The following is an 18,460-nucleotide window of genomic DNA, read 5'->3' as shown; positions in this document are numbered from 1 at the left end:
ATGATACTATACAGATGTGGAGAGTTACAACTTAACAAAAAGACTGACAACCCAATTTAAAAATGGGCAGAATATCTGAATAAACAGATCTTCAAGCAAGATGTATAAATGACCAGTAACACGGAAGAAGATTCTCAGTATCATTAGTCATTAAAAGCAAAAATCCCCACTGCTGTCAAGTGGATTCCGACTAATTGGGTCATTAGCCCCTTCCAGGACGGAGCAAGTCTGCCCCACAGAGTGGCCACAACTCTACATTTTACAAAGCAGACTGCGTCCTTTTTCTCGGAGTCGCTCAGGTGACATTTTGGTCAGCAGCCAAGTATTTAACCACTGTGCTGCCGTTAGGGAGCAAGGACGAGCGAGGAAGTGAGGGAGGACCAGCGGAGATGTTTCATCACAGATCAACCTGGACATGCTCTCTAGTCTCTGCCAATTAACATAAAAGACAGCTACCTGGCCAGCTGACTGGAAGAGATCCTATGTTCTCATCCCCACCCTCCAAAAAAGGTGACCCAACAGAATGTGCAAATTATCAATCTCATTACTGCCATATGCAAATAAACTTGCTGAAGATTCTTTTTAAATGACTGAAACAGTACATTTACAGGAAACTAAATGAAATTCAACCTTGATAGAAGAGAGGCCATGGCATAAGAGACATCACTGCTGATGTCAGATGGATTTTGACTGAAATCAGAAAATACAAGAAAGATCTTTATTTGTGTTTTGTAGGATATGCCAAGGCTTTGACTGTGTGGATCATAACAAATAATGGCTGATATTCAGAAGAATGGAAATCCCAGGACACTTAATTGTGCTCGTGCTAAATCCATACATAGACCAAAAATGCATTTGTCCAGATTGACAAGGGAACATCGCATGGTTTAAAATCAGGAAAGATGTGTGTCAGGGCTGTATTCTTTCTCCATATCTCTGCATCTGTATTCTGAACAAATCATTTGAGAAGCTGGACTATATGGAGAAGAATATTATATCATGATTGGGGGAAGTCTCATGAACTAGAAAGAGAAAAAGATCTACCTTTAGATCAAAAACTACAGCCTTCAATATGGAATCTATCTAGACACCAATAAAACAAAAATTCTTACCACTGGACTAATATGCAACAGCATGAAAGATGGAGAAAAGATTAATTGAAAACTACTTCCTTTTCTTTGGATCCACGTTCAACATGCATGGTAGCAGCAGTCAAGAAACCAAAAGATGTGTTGCACTGGGGACATCCGCTGTCAAGGACTTTTCCAAAGATATCTTTAAAGACTGAACCTGATCCACTCCTCGTATTTCAGTTGCATCTTATGCCTCTAAAAGTTGGGCAGTGAATAAGGAAGACAGAAGAAGACTTGGTGCCTTGGAAGTGTGATGCTGGTCAAGAGTGTTGAATGCCCCGTGAAGTACCAAAAGAACAGACAAATCCGTCTCAAGGAAGTGCAGCCAAAGGACTCATTATAGGCAAGAATGGTGACATTTCATTTCCCTTAACTTTGGACGTATTTTCAGGAGGAACCAGTAACTGGAGAGAGCTAATATGTGGGGAATGTAGAAGGTCAGTGGAAGAGGCAGACCTTCAGCAGGATGGTCGACCCAGTGACTGCAGCAGTGGGCTGAGCACGGCAGAGACCATGAGGTTTGCCCAGTGAGTGCACACCTGACGTTGCAGAGTCGAGTATCCAACATTTCCAGGTTATTGCTTTGCTGTTAAAACCGAAAACTCTCCCTCATCACCCCAACATCACGATATCAGTGGAGTTCCTACAAAGGAAAAGAGTGAGTGATTTTATGAAACTTGATGCATGAGAATCATTGCATGAAACACAGTATGAATGAGGAATAGTGTGGAACGCAGGGTGTAGATTATTTCTGTCCCTGTGTTTACAGTCCACTCTACAGCTACAGGCTTATTAAGTCTCATTTTAGGAATGTAGGTAAAGAATATGGCCATGACCATGACCGCTGAGTCTGTAAGGAGTCGTGCAGCTAACCCAGGGCCACCTCTCTGCTGGCTCACATCTACCAGTGACTCCAAAGAAGAGTGACGGACAGTCTCTCACATGTCATTTGGAGCCTCTAATCCCCCACTGAAGGGTCAGTTGTGAGTAGGTTCAACTCGACAGTAATGAGAGTGAGGTTATAATGCACCTTCTGGTACTGTGGTCAGTAGACACGTCACGTGCAGGATTCAGGTCCTTCCCTAATGGTGTTTTCCACGGCTTCCTGTGCATGTGAGAACTGGACAGTCACTAAGGAGACCAAAGAATTAATGCATCGGAAATGTAGTGACAGTGAAGCATATTACATATGCTAAAAACTGCCAGGAAAACAAATCTGTCGTGAAAGAGGTGGAGCCAGAGAGCTCTTTAGAAGCAAGAATAGTGACACTTCACCACAGGGGCCTTGTTCACCTCAGGTAACTTGTTCACCTCCTGTACCTTGTTCACCTCCTGTACCTTGTTCACCTCCTGTATCTTGTTCACCTCCTGTACCTTGTTCACCTCCTGTATCTTGTTCACCTCCTGTACCTTGTTCACCTCCTGTATCTTGTTCACCTCAGGTACTTTGTACAACTCTGGTACCTTGTATACCTCATGTACCTTATACACCTCAGGTACCTTATTCACCTCCTGTACCTTTTTCACCTCCTGTACCTTTTACACCTCAGGCACCTTGTACAAATTAGCAGAAGGCCAGCCCTGGTGAGGAATATCATGTTTGGTAGATTCTTATTTACCGGCGGGAAGAGGATACCTCTCAGGGAGACGTGCTGACATCACAGTGGCTGCAGCCATGGGTTTCACCACAGCAACGATGGTGAAGATCCTGCAGGACCAAACAGTGGCTTGTTCTCTCGTACGTGAGGTCACTGTGACTTGGAACCAACCCAGGGGAACCTAACCAGCTCTGGAGTCTTCAGTGAGGTCATAAATACAGTGGTGGCTGCCAGCCCACCTAGGTTTCTTAATTAAATCCGGAAATACCCTGGTGCTACCTAGAAATGAAAGGTGTACTGTCGGTGTCTGTCCTGCCTTCCAGGTGACCCTACCTGCAGGGCACACTCTTGAGTCATTCTCTCCCTGACTGTTTCTGAGCTCCTCTAAGTAACAGCAAATCATGGTGGAAGCAATGGCACATGACTTCCAAGGACATAAAAGGTGTTGTGACTCCACCTTGCCCTCTTGGATTACCTATTTTGAGCACCATTTCATGGGCACTGGGGTGGCCCTTTGAAGAAGAGGATGCTTCTCTAAGAACTGAGGTCCCACCCAACAGCTGGTGCTGATTGCAGCCATGAAAGACAGCTCTTTTCCAGGAAGTCTGAATGTTGCTCCATGCGGCCTTCTCAGCCTGCAGTGTGTCGCCCTGCACCTCATCAGTAGTGACATGAATGTGTTCTCAGGAGGCGTTGGAAACCCCGGGGTGGAGTAAGACCACCCAGCCCCGGCCGGGGGCTGATGGACATGCGTGCAGTCTTTAGACAGCTCTGCCTACACATTTGCGATGTGTTATCAGCACTGTTCTTAGATTTCAAATCAGTCCTCACATCCTGCTGTTTTCACTGGGCTCTGTAGAAGGCGGGTGCGTGTCCATCTCGGACAAGTTCCTCTTGCCTCACGGGATCTGTGGCTCCAGGGGCACAGCCTTCAACCAGGCAGTGAAGTGGGAGCCACTGGCCAGACCAAGAGGCACAGAGCTGAAGAGGGGCAGTCACGTGCAGGGTCGGGATCAGGGTTCTCCTCATAGGGGGCCACACACTATGTCCATTTGGGCCTCTGGCCTGGCCCTTCAGGAGCAGCCCAGGGTGGGAGCTGGGGAGATCTGGCCCCTGCAGCCTGGTTCTTGTTTTCACCCCAACAGGCCAGTAGGTTCCCTCCGAAGTTGAGGACTCTGAGCTCCTCAGCTTGCAGTACACATGAACACTGCTGCTTTTGTCATTTTACATCAGACAAACAAAAATCCTCCCCGCTGGATGGATCAGCGACATCATGATAGATGGAGAAAAGATTGAGACTGCCAATGTCTTTGTCTTATTCAGATCCACAGTCAGTAATACACTTGGTACTAGCAATCAGGAGACTGGGTATTGCACTGGGGAAATCTATAGTCAGAAAATTATTGAGGAGCAGTGGTGGCAGTCTGAGGACTAAGGTGTGCCTAATTCAGGCCATGGCCTTTTCAGTCACTTGCTGTGACAGTGACTAAGGATCACAGAAGAAGAGTTGATACCTTTGAATTGTTGTGTTGGAAGAGTTCTGAAGACGCCATGGACGGCCAAAAGAGCAAACAGATGTTTTGGAGGAGTTGTAACCAATGCTCCTTGGAGGCAAGGATGATGAAGCCTTGGGCATGTTGATAAGAGAGGCTGTTCCTTGGAGAGCGACGTCATGTTTGGAAAGGTGGAGGGACAGAAGAGAGGAAAACCCTCAACCAGGTGGACGGACAGTGACTCCTGCAATGGGCTCGAGTGGGTCAGAGATTGGGAGGTTGGCGCAGGATAGGACACAAGTCAGATCCATTGTTCACAGGGTCAGTATGTGTCGTGCTTGACGACACCCAACAACAGCCGTCTGCTTCTCCTTGTGGAAGCCTCACGACCAGCAGAAGGAAGCCGTACTTGTGTGGGTGCCGTCTTCACCACTGCTGGTCTTTTAGGCCCTGTGGCCACTCTGTTTCTGGGTGTCTCTTAGCCTCGGGCTCCCCTTCCAGCTCTGTGTTGGACAATGTCTGCTCAAGTCCATAGAGCTTTCCTTGTTGCATTTCAGAAGTAGACCACCAGGCCTTCCTTCCCAGCCTGTCTTGCACTGGAAGATTGGTGAAGCCTGCCCACCGTGGGGAACCCTGATGGTATTTGAAATACCAGTGACATCACTGCCAGCTTCATGACAACACACCAGCCATACCACACAACCCCAACAGAGATGATAAAATAACGTGATTACAAAGTGTAAAAAGCTAGAAGCAAAACAGAGCTTTTTCCCTACATACTTGCGCGTTGGTGGACAGCAGCCCTTGCTCTGGCCCTCAGCCCTGGTACCCCCCTGGCAGAGAGTGGATGGGCTTGGTAGCCCTCCCCCCTCCACTGAGGGAGCTCCCCTGGTGCAGCCCCCAGCAGGCCTCTGGCGGCCCCTTCCTTGAAGCCCCCCAGGACACAGGCTACCTGTCCTCTGAGCCCCTCCACCACACCTGCCCCGCCGTCCTCATTTGCATAGGTGAGAAACCAAAGTCAGCGGCACAATCCGAGTTAGATTCCACCGCTCAAAATTCAGTCACAACTTCTTTTGAATTCCTCAGCTGCCCTGAGGCAAAGGCTCAATGTTGATACTGAGATTAATCCCCAAAGAGCCCCTTATTTCTCTGCAGAGAAATTAAAGCTTGCCAGTTTTCCTTTCGCCTGTCCTTCTGACAGCTCTGTCAGGAATGATCTGCCTTCTCCCTGGCACTGGCCTGTCCTGTGGTGAGAATAATTCATTAAGAAATTAAGGGCTTAGCTGCTTTCTGTTGGGCTGGTCTTCAAAAGTTAGCTAATGACGTGGTGGGCGCAGATATCAATGAGACATTATTTAACAGTCCTCAGGGCGCTTGCCGGCTGCCTGAAGCCCCCGATGAGTATCCATCAGGCCCACGCCTCTGGATTTGTCAGTATTCCGGAAATTAAGTCAAATTATGTTGACGGAGGAGCATGTGCGGCCGGGCCCCAGGACCCTAGATTCAGGCTCACAGCCTATTTTTAGCTGGGTGGGAGGCACTGCGTGATATGTCTGCGAATAAGCTGGCTGGTTTTTGTGCATCCTGGATGCTCCAGAAGCTGCAAGAAGATTCCAGATGTTTCTGGGCCCTGTGCAGGGCAGGGGCCAGGGACAGGATATAGTCTCCACCTAGTTGTACCTCAGTTGGTGGTGGTGATGTTGTTATTGTTGTGTGCCATTGGGTTGGAACCAAACCCTAGCTGACCCTCCCGTGGGATTTCAGAGGCAATAAATCACCCAGAAAGAGATTGGCCATCCTTCTCTTGTGGAGCAGCTGGGGGACTCAAACCACGTGCCTCTGGGTTTGCAGTGCAACTTCTTACCACTAGGCCACCAGAGCTCATCTCTCTGTAGGACCCCCCTCCACATCTTAGACTGGTGACTAGTCAGTCGTAGGCACCGCCTTTTTTATTTTTTTTTTCAATGGTGGTTTGAGGGGAAGTCTACAAAGCAGACCCGTTTTTCAATCAAGCTTTCCTACACATTTTGTTTCACTACATTAGTCATAATACCCGACCAAACTTTCCCCACATTCTCCCTGCGCTTCTCATCCCGTCTGCCTCAGGGCTTTATGCTTGGGCGCATCCTGCCCTTCTGACCACGTCTGCTTGTTTGTCCTCACGACCGAGTGTCTACCTGGTGGTCACTCGTGCCCATGCTGTTCTGGTGGCTTCCACTCATAGCTGACCCCCGAGTGTTTTCAGAGGCTGTAAATCACACAGGAGGAGATTGCCCATCTTTCTCCCACAGAGCTGCTGGTGGATTCAAACCAACCACCTTGGAGTTGGCAGCACAACTCCCTGCCACTGGGCCACTAGAGCTCTGTTCCCTCATGTTACCAGCCACCTTATATGCCTGTCTATTGTTTGAAAATTTAGCCAAGGGGATGAGTTTTGTCAGACTCAGGGGTGACTGAGGGCCGTAGTCTTGGGGGTTCCACCAGTCTCTGTTAGACCAATAAGCCTGGCCTCTTCATGTTCCTGAGTTTCTGTCACCAAGGCCGTATTTTCCAAGTACCAGTACTTTGCTTCCAGTCACCAGTAATTATCAATCTGACTTGGTTACATGTTCAGTTTGGTTACAAACTCTGCCAGCTGTCGTCTCAGCCTTTTGTAGTTAGGGTGTGAATTGGAATGCTAGTCCTTGTAACTGGCTTTCCGTGTGGGTGTGGAGAGATGTTCTGGTAACGTACAGTTCAACCCTTCAGGGGAAGTCATGGGCCCATCATTCATCTGTACTGTTTTGTGAAGTGTTGGTTCAAAGCTTTCCCCATTTTTTTAAGTAGCTGGTTGGTTTTCTCATTGCTGACGTTAGTGAGCTCTGTGTTTTTCTGCGTGTAAGACCTTTGTTGACTATGTGATTTACAAACATCATCTCCCCGTCTCTGGTGTGCTTGTTTCATTCTATAAATGGACCTTTTTTTTCCGTTTAGTGAAGTCAGGTTTATCTTTGTTTACTCTTGATGAATTATGTGTTAACTTTAAGATCATAAAGGATTTCTTCTACGTTTTCTTCTAAAATGCTCTAGTTTAACTTTGAAGCTGAGCTCTGCCCCCTCTTTTTAGTTCTTTTATTAAATGCACTGAAGTTTAGATCAGGTTGCCTTACACATATGACTGTTCAGTTTTTCAGCATCATTTTGTGAAAAATTATATCTTTCTACATACAAATACTTTGGTGCCTTTGTTAAACTCAGTGGATTATGTTGGAGTGGGTCTGTTTTGGACTGTCTTCTGTTCAGTCAGTATCTCTCCTCTGTCAGTTCTCTGTCGTCTGGATTACGATAAAGTTATAGCTGTCCAGTGGACTCCAAGCCCAGATGACCCATGTGTGCAGAACGCATCTGCATGGTGTTTTCAAGGGTGTCATCTTTTGGAAGCAGATGACCCCACTTGACTTCTGAGGTGCCTCCAGGTGAAAGAAAACACCAACCTTTCAGCTGGTCATTGTGCACCTGATGTTCCTACCACACCGGGCCCTCCGCAGCTGTGCCGCTCTCCATGCTTCTACTGGAGAGCCTACAGAACCGCCCCACAGGGCTTCTAACGCTTCAGTCTTTACAAAAACAGATGTCCTGTCTTTACCCTGTAGCGGCCGTCGGTTTAACCCCTGACCTTTGTGTTAGAAGACTAGTGCTTACTCTGTGTACCACACGAGTTCCTTCACGGCTGTGTGGTAAACCTAAAAACGTGTTTGCTGGGTCTCTCTAATTCTTTATCTTCCAGAATATCCCAGTTACTCGACTTCCTTTGTCCTTCCTTCTTAGAAATTATAGAATCAGCTTGACTGAATCTATACTCAGTCGTCCTGGATTTTGGAGTGACACTGAATGAAGATCTCTGGGGAGGGAATTGAAATCTGTAATATTGAGGGTTTCCAGTCCGTGAAAGGGAGCTGTGGTGGCCTCGTGGCAACCCAGAGGCACACACGGTTCGACTCCACCAGCTGCTCCCAGGGTGCTCGCGGGGAGAAAGACAACCTTCTCCATGCAATTCACCCCGATAACCCGCTGCAGGAGGGTGGGCTGTGAGTTGATTCCAACCTGACAGTATGAAACAGTAACAGTCCATGAACATGGTATGTCTCACCAGTTGTTTCCAATTTGGGGGTTTGGTTTTGTCTGTCTCTTTTCTTAGGGAGTTCCAGTGACCTAATAGTTAAGGAATTGTGTTGTCAGCTCAAAGGCAGGCAGGCAGATATGCCAGCGCTTCCCGAGAGAATGATGGATGATCTCCTCCCATGTGATTTACAGCCTCTGAAAACCCGCTAACGGGTCAGCCGCGGGTCAGTTCTGGCTCAACAGTGAGTTGAAAGTTTTGCTGAGTTAGGTTTTTAAGGAGGTTTTTGTAATTTGTCAGCTTATAAATTCTGCACCTATCTTGTAATGTTTACATCAGGGTTCTTTCAATTGGAGCTGTCTGCAATACTGACCTTGAGCGGGGCCAGGACCGTCAGGGTGGAGCAGGGCAGGGCTCAGGTCTGTTGTCCATCGTGTGTCTCTGCAAGCCTTGCTTGACTGAGTAGCACCAAACAAGAACAACCACGTGACCCGTCACGCAAATGAGTGACTTTGTGCGCTGATTGTACGCGGGGACCTTGATTAAGTCACTTCTAAGACGGATTTGTAGACTGCTAGGTGATTCTCTATGCATAATCATGTTGTCTATGAATAAGTTAAGTTTGCTTGCTTGCTTTCCAAGTAAGGATTTTAACTTATTTTTTTAATTTGCTTTCTTGTAATAATGAGGACTTCTGCCGTGATGTTGAATCTTGTGAGAATGAACGGGTAGTCTTTGTTCCCAGTATTGAGGGGAAAGTATTCATCTTTTTACCATGCTTATGAGAGAGAGTAAAAAGTGAAAACACCCGAGCCCACTGCCATCAAGTGAACGATGAACAGCCGACCTTGCGTTGGGTTTCTGGGGCTGTCGCACTGGGAGAGATTGCCCGCTTTTCTCCCGTGGAGCCACTGGTGAATTTGAACTGCCTGAGAGGTGTGGCCTTTGGATTAATAAAGCAGCGATCATCAGACAAGACAACTAAAGGTTCCTGTATTAGAGAATTTTTATATTTTAGGCTGTAACTTTCTCTTCCAAACTGAGAGTTTCTAATCATGAATGAATGTTAAAGTTTATTGACTTTTTCCTGCATTAGTTGATAAAATCCTGTGGGGTTTTTTAAAATTAAATGTTAATAAAATTAGCACTATTTATTAATTTCCTAATAGGCTTCTTTTTTTTTTAATGTTACAAATTTGCAGAGAAAAAAACAATGGAAGAGAATAGAGGTTCCCCATATAGCCCAAACGCAGTTTTCTCTGGTGTTGACATTTTCCACCAATATTGGATTATTTGTTCCCATTACTGATACTGTGTGGTTCACTAATTCCATACCTTTGTCACATTTCCCTGGTTTTCACTTGATGTTCGCTTCCTGCCTAAGGATCACGTCCAGGACCACATTGTATACAGTCACCCATCTTGTAAGGCCCCTCGTAGAAGTTACAATTTCTTCCATTCCCCTTGTTTTTCATGGCCTTGCCCATTTTGAGGAGGACTGGACAGGTCTTTAGAGAGACCTGTTGGGATGTGTGTGCTCTTTCCTCATGATTAGCTGGGCTTGAGGAAGGAAGCCCACCGTTCCCGTCACATCATGATCATGTCATGTCAGCGGGATTCACTCCCTGTGTGATTTATCACTGCTGATACTGGCCTGACCACCTGTGCAGGTGTGTTTGCCAGTGTCCCCACTGTCCAGCCCACATACACCCTTTCCAAAGTGAGCTCTCTGGACAGAGATCACTCTTCTCAGCACGCCCTCAACAGCCTGAAGCATTATCCTCTCTCAGGCCAACTGTCCTGTTTCTCTTCTCATGTATTCAGTCATATCTTTGTATCGTGAAATGAATTGGCACTTTTGTAATAACTTGATGCTACTCTAAGTTTTTGTTCTGTTTCTCCAGCTTGGACCGTTGGTTAATTTTTAGTTTGGCTCTTTAGTCTCTGTGACATACCCATCGTTTGGCTTGTCTGGTGTTTGGTTCCGGGAATGCAGCTTCTTATTTTCAGGTGCTCCAGACTCACCTGGACTTCACCATTGTCCTGAAATCAACCCTTTCTCAGCAGAATTCTGGTTTCTCTGGAAAATGAGAACAAGCCCTAGGTACTCAGTGCATTGCTGCTGGTGGCATCCTGCAGCTCTGAGCCCCTCCACTAACAGCGAAGGAGAGGGAGAGGGAGAGAGAAAGAGAGATTACCTTTATACACACACACACACACACACACACACACACACACACACACACACACATATGTTGTTGTTAGCCTGTGGTGCTGGAGAAGAGTATTGAGGACTGCTAGGAAAACAAACAGACTCATCCTGGAGAGGGTTAAACCGGGAGGCTCCTTGGAGGCAAGGATTCTGAGGCTCCGTCTAACATACTTTGGTCATGTTGTAAGGAGGGACCGGTCCTTGGAGAGGGACGTCATGCTTGGGAGGGTGGAGGGACAGCGCAGGAGAGGAAGGCCCTCTATGAGGTGGATTGATTCAGTGACTGGGGTAATCAGGATGGGTGTGTCAGAGGCAATGAGATTGGCATGGGACAGAACAGGGTTTAGGGCTGTTGTACATAGGGTCGCTATGAGTCTCAAGCGACTCGACGGCACATAACAACAACAACTACTACATTTCAGTCACCTTTCCCTGTGCCCTCCCTGTCATTTGGGTTCCCACTAGCCCCAGTCTTAGTTGTCGCTTCTTAGTGCTGTTGCGCGGATCCTCTCCCCGTGGATATTGTCTCTCACTCAGGGCTTTTACAGTGTCTGCATTAAGCTCGCTATGAGTTCACGCTGATGAGCCCAGCAGTCTGGAACCCTAATCCATCACCAGGTGGACCCTCCCAGCCCCTCCCTTTGCCTGACCATTACTCCTAGGTGGACATCCAGCTCCCCCGTCACATCCGCTTGTCTGGTCACAGTGGGTGGTGGAGCACCGTCACCTCTTGTCTGGTCATTGTCTCCTCTCATCCGGTCACAGCCAGCAGTGGAACACCATCACCTCTCGTTCAGTTACAGCCAGTGGGGCAGCACCGTGGCCTGTTAGCCGGGCCCCTCCCCTGCCAGAACAACTTTAACCATCAGAGCACAGCTGCTTGGCAGTGCCAGTGGCCCGGCCACCTTCCCACCCTCCCTGAGGACATCCTTGTGTCTGCAGTCCAGTCAGATCCTCCTGCCCTGAGCTGTCCACCCGCCCAAGAGCCCAGACCTCACACCAAATGTCTTCCTTCTGCTTTCACTTTTAATTTTTCATTGAAGTTCAGGCTACATGCTGTGAAGTTCTGTGGGCTTTTTAAAATGCATGATGTCAGAACCCAGCATCACAGGAGAGTAATTCACCCCCTAGAAGCCCCCAGGGCTCCTGCCAGCCAGGATCCAGGGAACCCTAAGGGCAGCGATGCCTTATTCCTCACCGAGTCTCACTGGGAAGGCAGGAAGTGAGACAATTATGAGCAGGCCAGGGTGCAAGGTTGCGTGCTCTGGAAGGTGGGGTGCAGTGGTAGTTCCCTAGCCCTGGCCCCATGCTGCCCTCTGAGGACCCACTCTAAGAAAAGAAGAGTGCCTTCTCACGATAGCTTCCTGGGACTGCCCAGCTCCAGGAGACAGAGAATCCCTTCCACATCCAGAAAATGTCTTTCCCTAGAGACACATGATAATTCTTATGAGCAGACTTGATATATTTCAGAAAGTGGAATACTGACCCCCAGGAAACTGGCGCAAGGCCAGCCCCACCTCTGCCTGGGGGTTCAGGGAGCTTCCCTGGGGCCTGGGCACCAGCCCTGGCAGCGGCCTGGCCTTGCGGAGCTCCTGGTCCTCACAGAGCAAGACTGGGTTTCTAGAAGGAACCTCACTGGTCGAGTACCCAGCACGCAGCAGGTGGAAGTGTGAGTCCTCACAAAAAGGTGACCAGGATGGTGAACCGCCCTTCCGTGCACCTCACACTCCAGAGGCGGGGTGCTCACTGGGGGCGTTTTGGGGATGTGTGGTCTGGCTCCTGATAGACGTACCCCGTGTCCGCTTGGCACACAGGACTTTCTGCTCTGCTCCAGGGGAAAAAGGCTCTCTCTCCTGGAACACTTAGCCAATATCTCTTGCCAGGTCAGAGCACAATTAATACCTGTGTCCTCCCGGAGATGGGTAGGTGGTCACCCTCTGCCCGCACACGTCCTCACATGGCCCCGTTGTTTCTCTCCGGCCCCGCGTCCCTCCAAAGCCGCTTTCCACCAGGTTCTCCTCAGGCCTGGCCAGTCTCTCCCAGTTGGCTGAGAGAATGGGAAGATGGCAGCCATTGGTGATGATTACTGTAACGCCAGCCCCGTGCCGGGAAGGTTCGGTAAACACCGCCAGTGCCCACCAGCCCCCCAGCATCCAGCCCGGACGCACACGTGCTAATGAACCAAGCTGCTAATGTGGTTTCTTCAGTTAAATTGATTCATGAATTTTGAAGAGAACATTATCTAATGAATTTTCTTTGAATAGAAAGCAATTAAAAGGACAAATCAGTCTGATTAACCCCAAAGTCACCCTCCTGCCACAAACGGTGCACACTTTGAAATTATATCATAAAAAACGAGAGCCCGTTTGCCAGCTCCTTGCCCTCTGATAATCCATGTAAATTAATGAACAACAAAGTTAATTTCTTCGATGACCCTTTTCTAGTATCACCTGGATTATGCTGATGTTTAATTTGCTTAATGTTATAATAAAGACTAAACAGATTTCTCTCCCTTCCTCGCCGGTGAGAACTGGCCCCTTCCAGGAAGGGCGAGGACATGCTGAGAACAGGTGAAGCTCCGAGTGGCCCTGGGTCACCACAGACCCTAGTGTCACCCTAGTGCCCTCGGAGCCCTGTCCTCACCCCTGACCAGGGCTGGCACACCCAGCATGGAGGTGCAGCTCCCAGGTTCAGTTTGTCGCCTTCAGACCCGTCGCAGACTATGCTGAGCGCAGGGCTTGTCCCCCTGTGTGTGGTCATTCACCCCGTGCAGGTCAAGCCTGAGCAGTGTTGAGGGGGTCCTCAGATTGCACGCACAGGGATGGCTTTTTCTTTGCAGCCCTGCACCTTGGAGCACCTGCAGCCAGGGTGCCGCCAGCCCCCATGTGCTGTGACACTGACACATTGAGCAACCTCTGGGGCTGCTGTCCTCCGCGCATGGCAGCCCTACCTGTCCGTGAGAGACTGGACACAGCCCCATGGACTGGCAGGTCCAGAGGTGGAAGTAGGGAATAGTAGGGGCGATGCTTCTGCACTGTGTCATGCTGATCTGTGGGCCTCCTGCGTGGACTGTCCGGAGTGGGAGGAGACCGCCACACCACAGGCCTGGAGGGGCTGGCCACCCCTTCCTCCTCTTAGCAGCGTGACAACAAGGAGCAGGTGCTATGTTTTAACTGAGTGTAACCCCTCTGTTCTAGTGGGTGCACTTCAATTCCTCAAGAGCTGTTGGAGCCAGAGGTACAAATCCCCGCCCTTCTTCTCTCCTCCCAGACTCCTTCACCAGGAGGGTTTTGTGGAAGCTACTGGCGGCTGTGGACATCGGAGAAGTGGTCTCTTATCAGCAGCTAGCCATCCTGGCTGGCAACCCCAGAGCTGCGCGGGCGGTGGGCGGCGCCATGAGAAGCAACCCAGTGAGTCTCCGCTGCCACTGTGGGCATCAGGGTATTCAGAGGGGGGCACGCCATGTGATGAGGTGTCTGCACTGCACGCGGTGGGCTGGGAGGGGCGGGGACGGGTCAGCTCCTCTGTCCTGGCTGCTTCTCGAGGTGTCGTGAGGGACCGTATCTTCCTGGCACAGACGGTGAGGAGGTGCCCACTGCCCCAAGAAGCTCCTGAGATCACAGAGATGTCACTGGAGTCTGTCACCCCACCGATCACACAAGGAGCCCGTTGTCTACTCTCTCTCTCTTGTGCACCCACACGACACGGCTAGGGGAGGGCTGTGATACCAGTCAAAGCCTGCCACGTGCGGTGGACACTTCTGGGGGGGCTTGTGGGGATAATGGTCCAGCGCTGCCTCCAGCGGCCCAGCTACCTGCAGCCGAGGACTCGGGCATGAAGGGTCACAGGAGGGGCCGAGCATGGCAGTGGCGTCCGCAGGACCCAGGGCATCTCCAGCAGGGACAGGTGTGTGTCACTGAGGTGAGACTAGAACATACAGGACAGTGTTTCTGAAGACGTGGGGACCCTGTTGTTCCTCCCTCCTGACAGCACTAGAATGAAGGCACTGGGAGCAGCACCCCAGGGCAGCAGAGGCCACAGGATGCAGGAAAGGGGTGCACGCTGGCAACCCAGTTCAGAACCTCTTTAGAGAGCCCAGTGTCCCCCACCCTGACAGATAAGCACAGCATGTTCCTCCTGTACAGTGGAGAACTACTCCGCCGTGAAAAGGGAGCGTCCCTGGTGTCCACAACAGATGACAGATAAAGACAGCTGGTCCATCCACGCAATAGAGTATTGCTTGGCTGTAAAGAGAAGCAGAGCCTGATCCAGGCTATAACATGCAACCTTGAAAACGTGATGCAAATGAGACAAGAGGACCAGTGTGTCCCCAGCTGTGCAGCATCCAGAATAGGCAAGTGTGCAGAGTTAGGAGACGGACCCCTGGTGGCCGTGGGCTGGGAGGGGGGAGAGGGGAGACAGGAGCATCGCTTACAGGGCTAGGCTGTGAAGGGAGAACGGATCACAGTGCTGGCGGAGACACAGCGTGGTGAATGGATTCATGACACTGAGTTGTCCACCTGCAAGTGGTTAAAATGGTACCGCTGGTTGAATGTTTGCCTGCGGTAACGTGTCTGTTACGTCAATGCCAGTCGCCTCTGAGTCAGTTGCACCCAGCGCCCTGTATGTTGCGTGTCGGAGTCACTGTGCCCCCCAGGATTTTCAGAGGCGATCAGTGTCATTGAGTCAGCTACACCTTGATGGCCCCCCTCGGGTCTCCAAGGCTGTAAGTCTTAGCGGGAAGACTGCCTACCTCTCTCCAGCTGAGAGCCTGGTGGGTTCGAACTGCCACTCTGTCAGTTAGCAGCCCGGTCCTTAATAAGCTCCTGTCCCCTGGGGATGATGCTGTGGGGTGTGAGGGGCTGGTTTTCAGAATGGATTACCAGGCTTTTCTTTTATGCTTTCACTTGGGTGGGTTTGAACTGCCAATCTTTCAGTTGCTGGTTGAATCCTTAACCATTTGTGCCACCCACGACCTCTCTTGAGTCAGTGGAAACGTTTAAAAGCCAAAAAGAAGAAATAATCTATTAGAAAGAAAAGATAAGTGAATCAATGGACGGCGAAAGGGCCCATGGTCCACGACACTGGGCAGTTCTCAGTGACATCTCGGCGTCAGAGCCAACTACAGGCTCCTCCTCGGCCAGAGGACACCCGTCTGCTCCAAGGTGGACGATGTCCACCCAGCCTCGCTCTCACGGCCAGGCACTGGAGGGCCAGAATGCGGAGAGGGAGGTCCGGGAATGAGGACCGGCATCTCCCGGCACTGTCGCCCAAGGACTTGTGTCCACGTCAGCACATTCAGCTCATGATCTGGATTTGCTGTCAGCTGTGTGGACTTGAGGGTCTCCAGGAGGTTCCCGTGGGCTCCTCTCCACAGCTCCCCTGGGCCTTGTGGATCCAGCCTCCCAGCAGCACCCTGGGAGCAAGGCCCCCCGAGCCCCACCCAGTTCTGGAACACAGGGGGTCCTCATGTTTCAGAAATGACTCAACGACAGCGGCGTGGGGTGTGGCTCCGCCGTCCAGGATGAGCACGTGTCACTGCAGGAATTCCCCACCTCCTCATCTTCATCATCCTCGTCTTCCGCCTCGTGTTGTGGCAAGGAGTCAGCCCCCCACAGCGACCCCGTGAGCCTCAGCCTGGAGCCCTGTCCTGTCCAGGCCTGGCCCCTCAGTCGGCCCCGCTCACGCCCAGGGTTCCCGCAGTTGTCATTCGTCTCCCTGAGGGCTTCCTCGTTTTCTCTCTCCCTCCTTTCCCTGACCCTCCATTTTTAGGGAGTTCTGGTAGCCTCGTGGTAGGAATTGTGAGGCCAACACAAGAGTATACGGTCTGAATCCACCAGCTGCTTCACAGGAAGATGATGGGCTGTCTCCTCGTAGGTGCTGACCTGCCTCTGAAAGGGTCACTGGAGGGTCAGCTGTGGGTCAGCTCCAACTCAGCGGTCAACAGTCTTCTCCAGGGATTGAATCCTCCCGGCGGCATGCCCAACGTGTACCTCCCGTCTGAAGACTTCAGGCTTTCCAAGTTCTCCTTAAAGAACTCACAGCAGGCTGACTTCTGGAAGTTTCTCCCCGACTACGTGGCCTGAGAGCACTCCCATTTCTCACACTTCAGAGGGAGCACTCCCACCAAGCTTCCCAGCACAAAACGCCTTCCACTTCTTCCTCCGTCGGGCGCACTAAATGCAGCTCAGAGGCAATCAATACTTTGCATGCTCCCCACCTTCTTCTAAACAAGCACATTCCGGAGGTAGTTCATTCACAGATCGCCGTGAGCACTAATGACCCCCGCGTCCTGCCCGTCAGTCACCCTGGTGGCTGTTGATAAAGATTTAGTATCATGTTCTAAGTGTCAGGTCTGACAGTGGCGCTGAACCATTGACCACAAGAGGAAAACGCACTGGGAACTATTGATTACAGCTTCTCGGTGTCACTTGTTCCCTGGGATTTCGGTATTGATGAGGCCGCGAGTGAAGGCGCTGGCTCCCTGCGGGCGGCTGTCCAGAAGAACAAAGGCGAGCTGGAGGGATAGTCAGTCGGTACAGGATCAGAGGGGTCCTGTATTGGCTGAAGGGCCTTTGTGTTGTTTGCGTTGGAGACAAATCTATGGGTTTGGAAGTTTTATCGCGTTTGTGGAAGAGCCAGTGTGAGTGATGGATTCATGTTATCGAAGGAATTAGATTTCACAGCATGAAGATTTCTATGCAGCTGTGATATTATGAGCTTCTTGGTTATTGATAAAAATTACATTTTAGGCAGCTCAGGCTTTAAAGGAGAGGGCACAGAGGGTACCCCCCGGTGGAGATGTCCAGAGGGCTTCTGTAAATTCAGCAGGTTTGGTTATTTTGATACTGTGAGAGCTGCTGCGGAAATTAACACAAACCGGAGCAATGATCCTTGTTTCTAAGGATGAAAATCATGCCTGCTGCTAAGAACGACTCATTGTCGACCATTGCGTTTGTGAGGGGACATCTCCTGTCCACCACTGTATAAGTGAGGGGACATTCAGCACCCACAACTATGTCCAGAAGATGAAGACTAATAAGGTCATTTGTAGCAGTCATTATTATCACACGCCATCATCCCCTGCCTACACTGATGCGCATGTGTGTACATACCTATATAAAAAGCAAGGATGTCAGTTTAAGGACTAGGGTACACTTCACCCATGCCACGATATTTAAAATCGCCTCATAGGCATGTGAGAACCAGGCTGTAAAGAAGGAAGCACAAGGAGGATTTGGTGCTTTTCAATAGATGTGGTGTTGGTGAAGCCCACTGACGGCCTGACTCCAGAAGAAGGGTGGGCCCTAGGAGTGGGGATGACGCAGCTTTGTCAAAACCAATGCTATAGCTGCTTAACACCGTATTACTCATTTTTCAATTTCTTAGCTTAGAGGAAGAAGGGGGGAAATGAAAGATCCGTTATGAAATGAGCTGCTGCACAGAAAAGCTGAATTGGTTCTTAAATGAGCATAGAACAGTCGAATTAAATGTATACTTCTTTATCAATCCAAAGCTTCTGCTGTATATTGTTTCATAATGGCCTCAGAGCAACTGCTAATACAGCTGTTATATTTGATAACAATCATGAGTAATATTTTGTTAGGAAATGTCAGTGCTGTTATCTTCATCAACTTCACCACCTCCACCATCACCACCACCACCATCATCATCACCATCATCATCACCACCATCATCATCACCATCATCATCACCATCATCATCACCATCATCATCACCATCATCACCATCATCACCATCATCATCACCACCATCATCATCATCATCACCACCATCATCATCACCATCATCACCACCATCATCATCATCACCACCATCATCATCATCACCATCACCATCATCACCATCATCATCACCACCACCACCATCATCACCATCATCATCATCATCATCATCACCATCAT

General features: G+C 49.8%; 1 protein-coding gene across 1 annotated transcript in view; it reads left to right on the top strand.

The window, feature by feature from the left end:
* Positions 1-18,460, top strand: part of MGMT (O-6-methylguanine-DNA methyltransferase) — a 44,600-nt gene that overhangs the window by 19,905 nt on the left and 6,235 nt on the right. The window contains exon 3 of the mRNA XM_006880125.1: positions 13,806-13,945. Within this exon, the coding sequence (XP_006880187.1) occupies positions 13,806-13,945 (140 nt within the window). The remainder of the gene's footprint in view (positions 1-13,805; positions 13,946-18,460) is intronic.

This window comes from Elephantulus edwardii, unplaced genomic scaffold (assembly GCF_000299155.1).
Source record: "Elephantulus edwardii isolate Elephantulus edwardi_28Jun2011 unplaced genomic scaffold, EleEdw1.0 scaffold00006, whole genome shotgun sequence".
NCBI lineage: Eukaryota > Metazoa > Chordata > Mammalia > Macroscelidea > Macroscelididae > Elephantulus > Elephantulus edwardii.
Note: the sequence above shows the minus strand (reverse complement) of the source record. Positions and strands in the feature narration are given on the sequence as shown.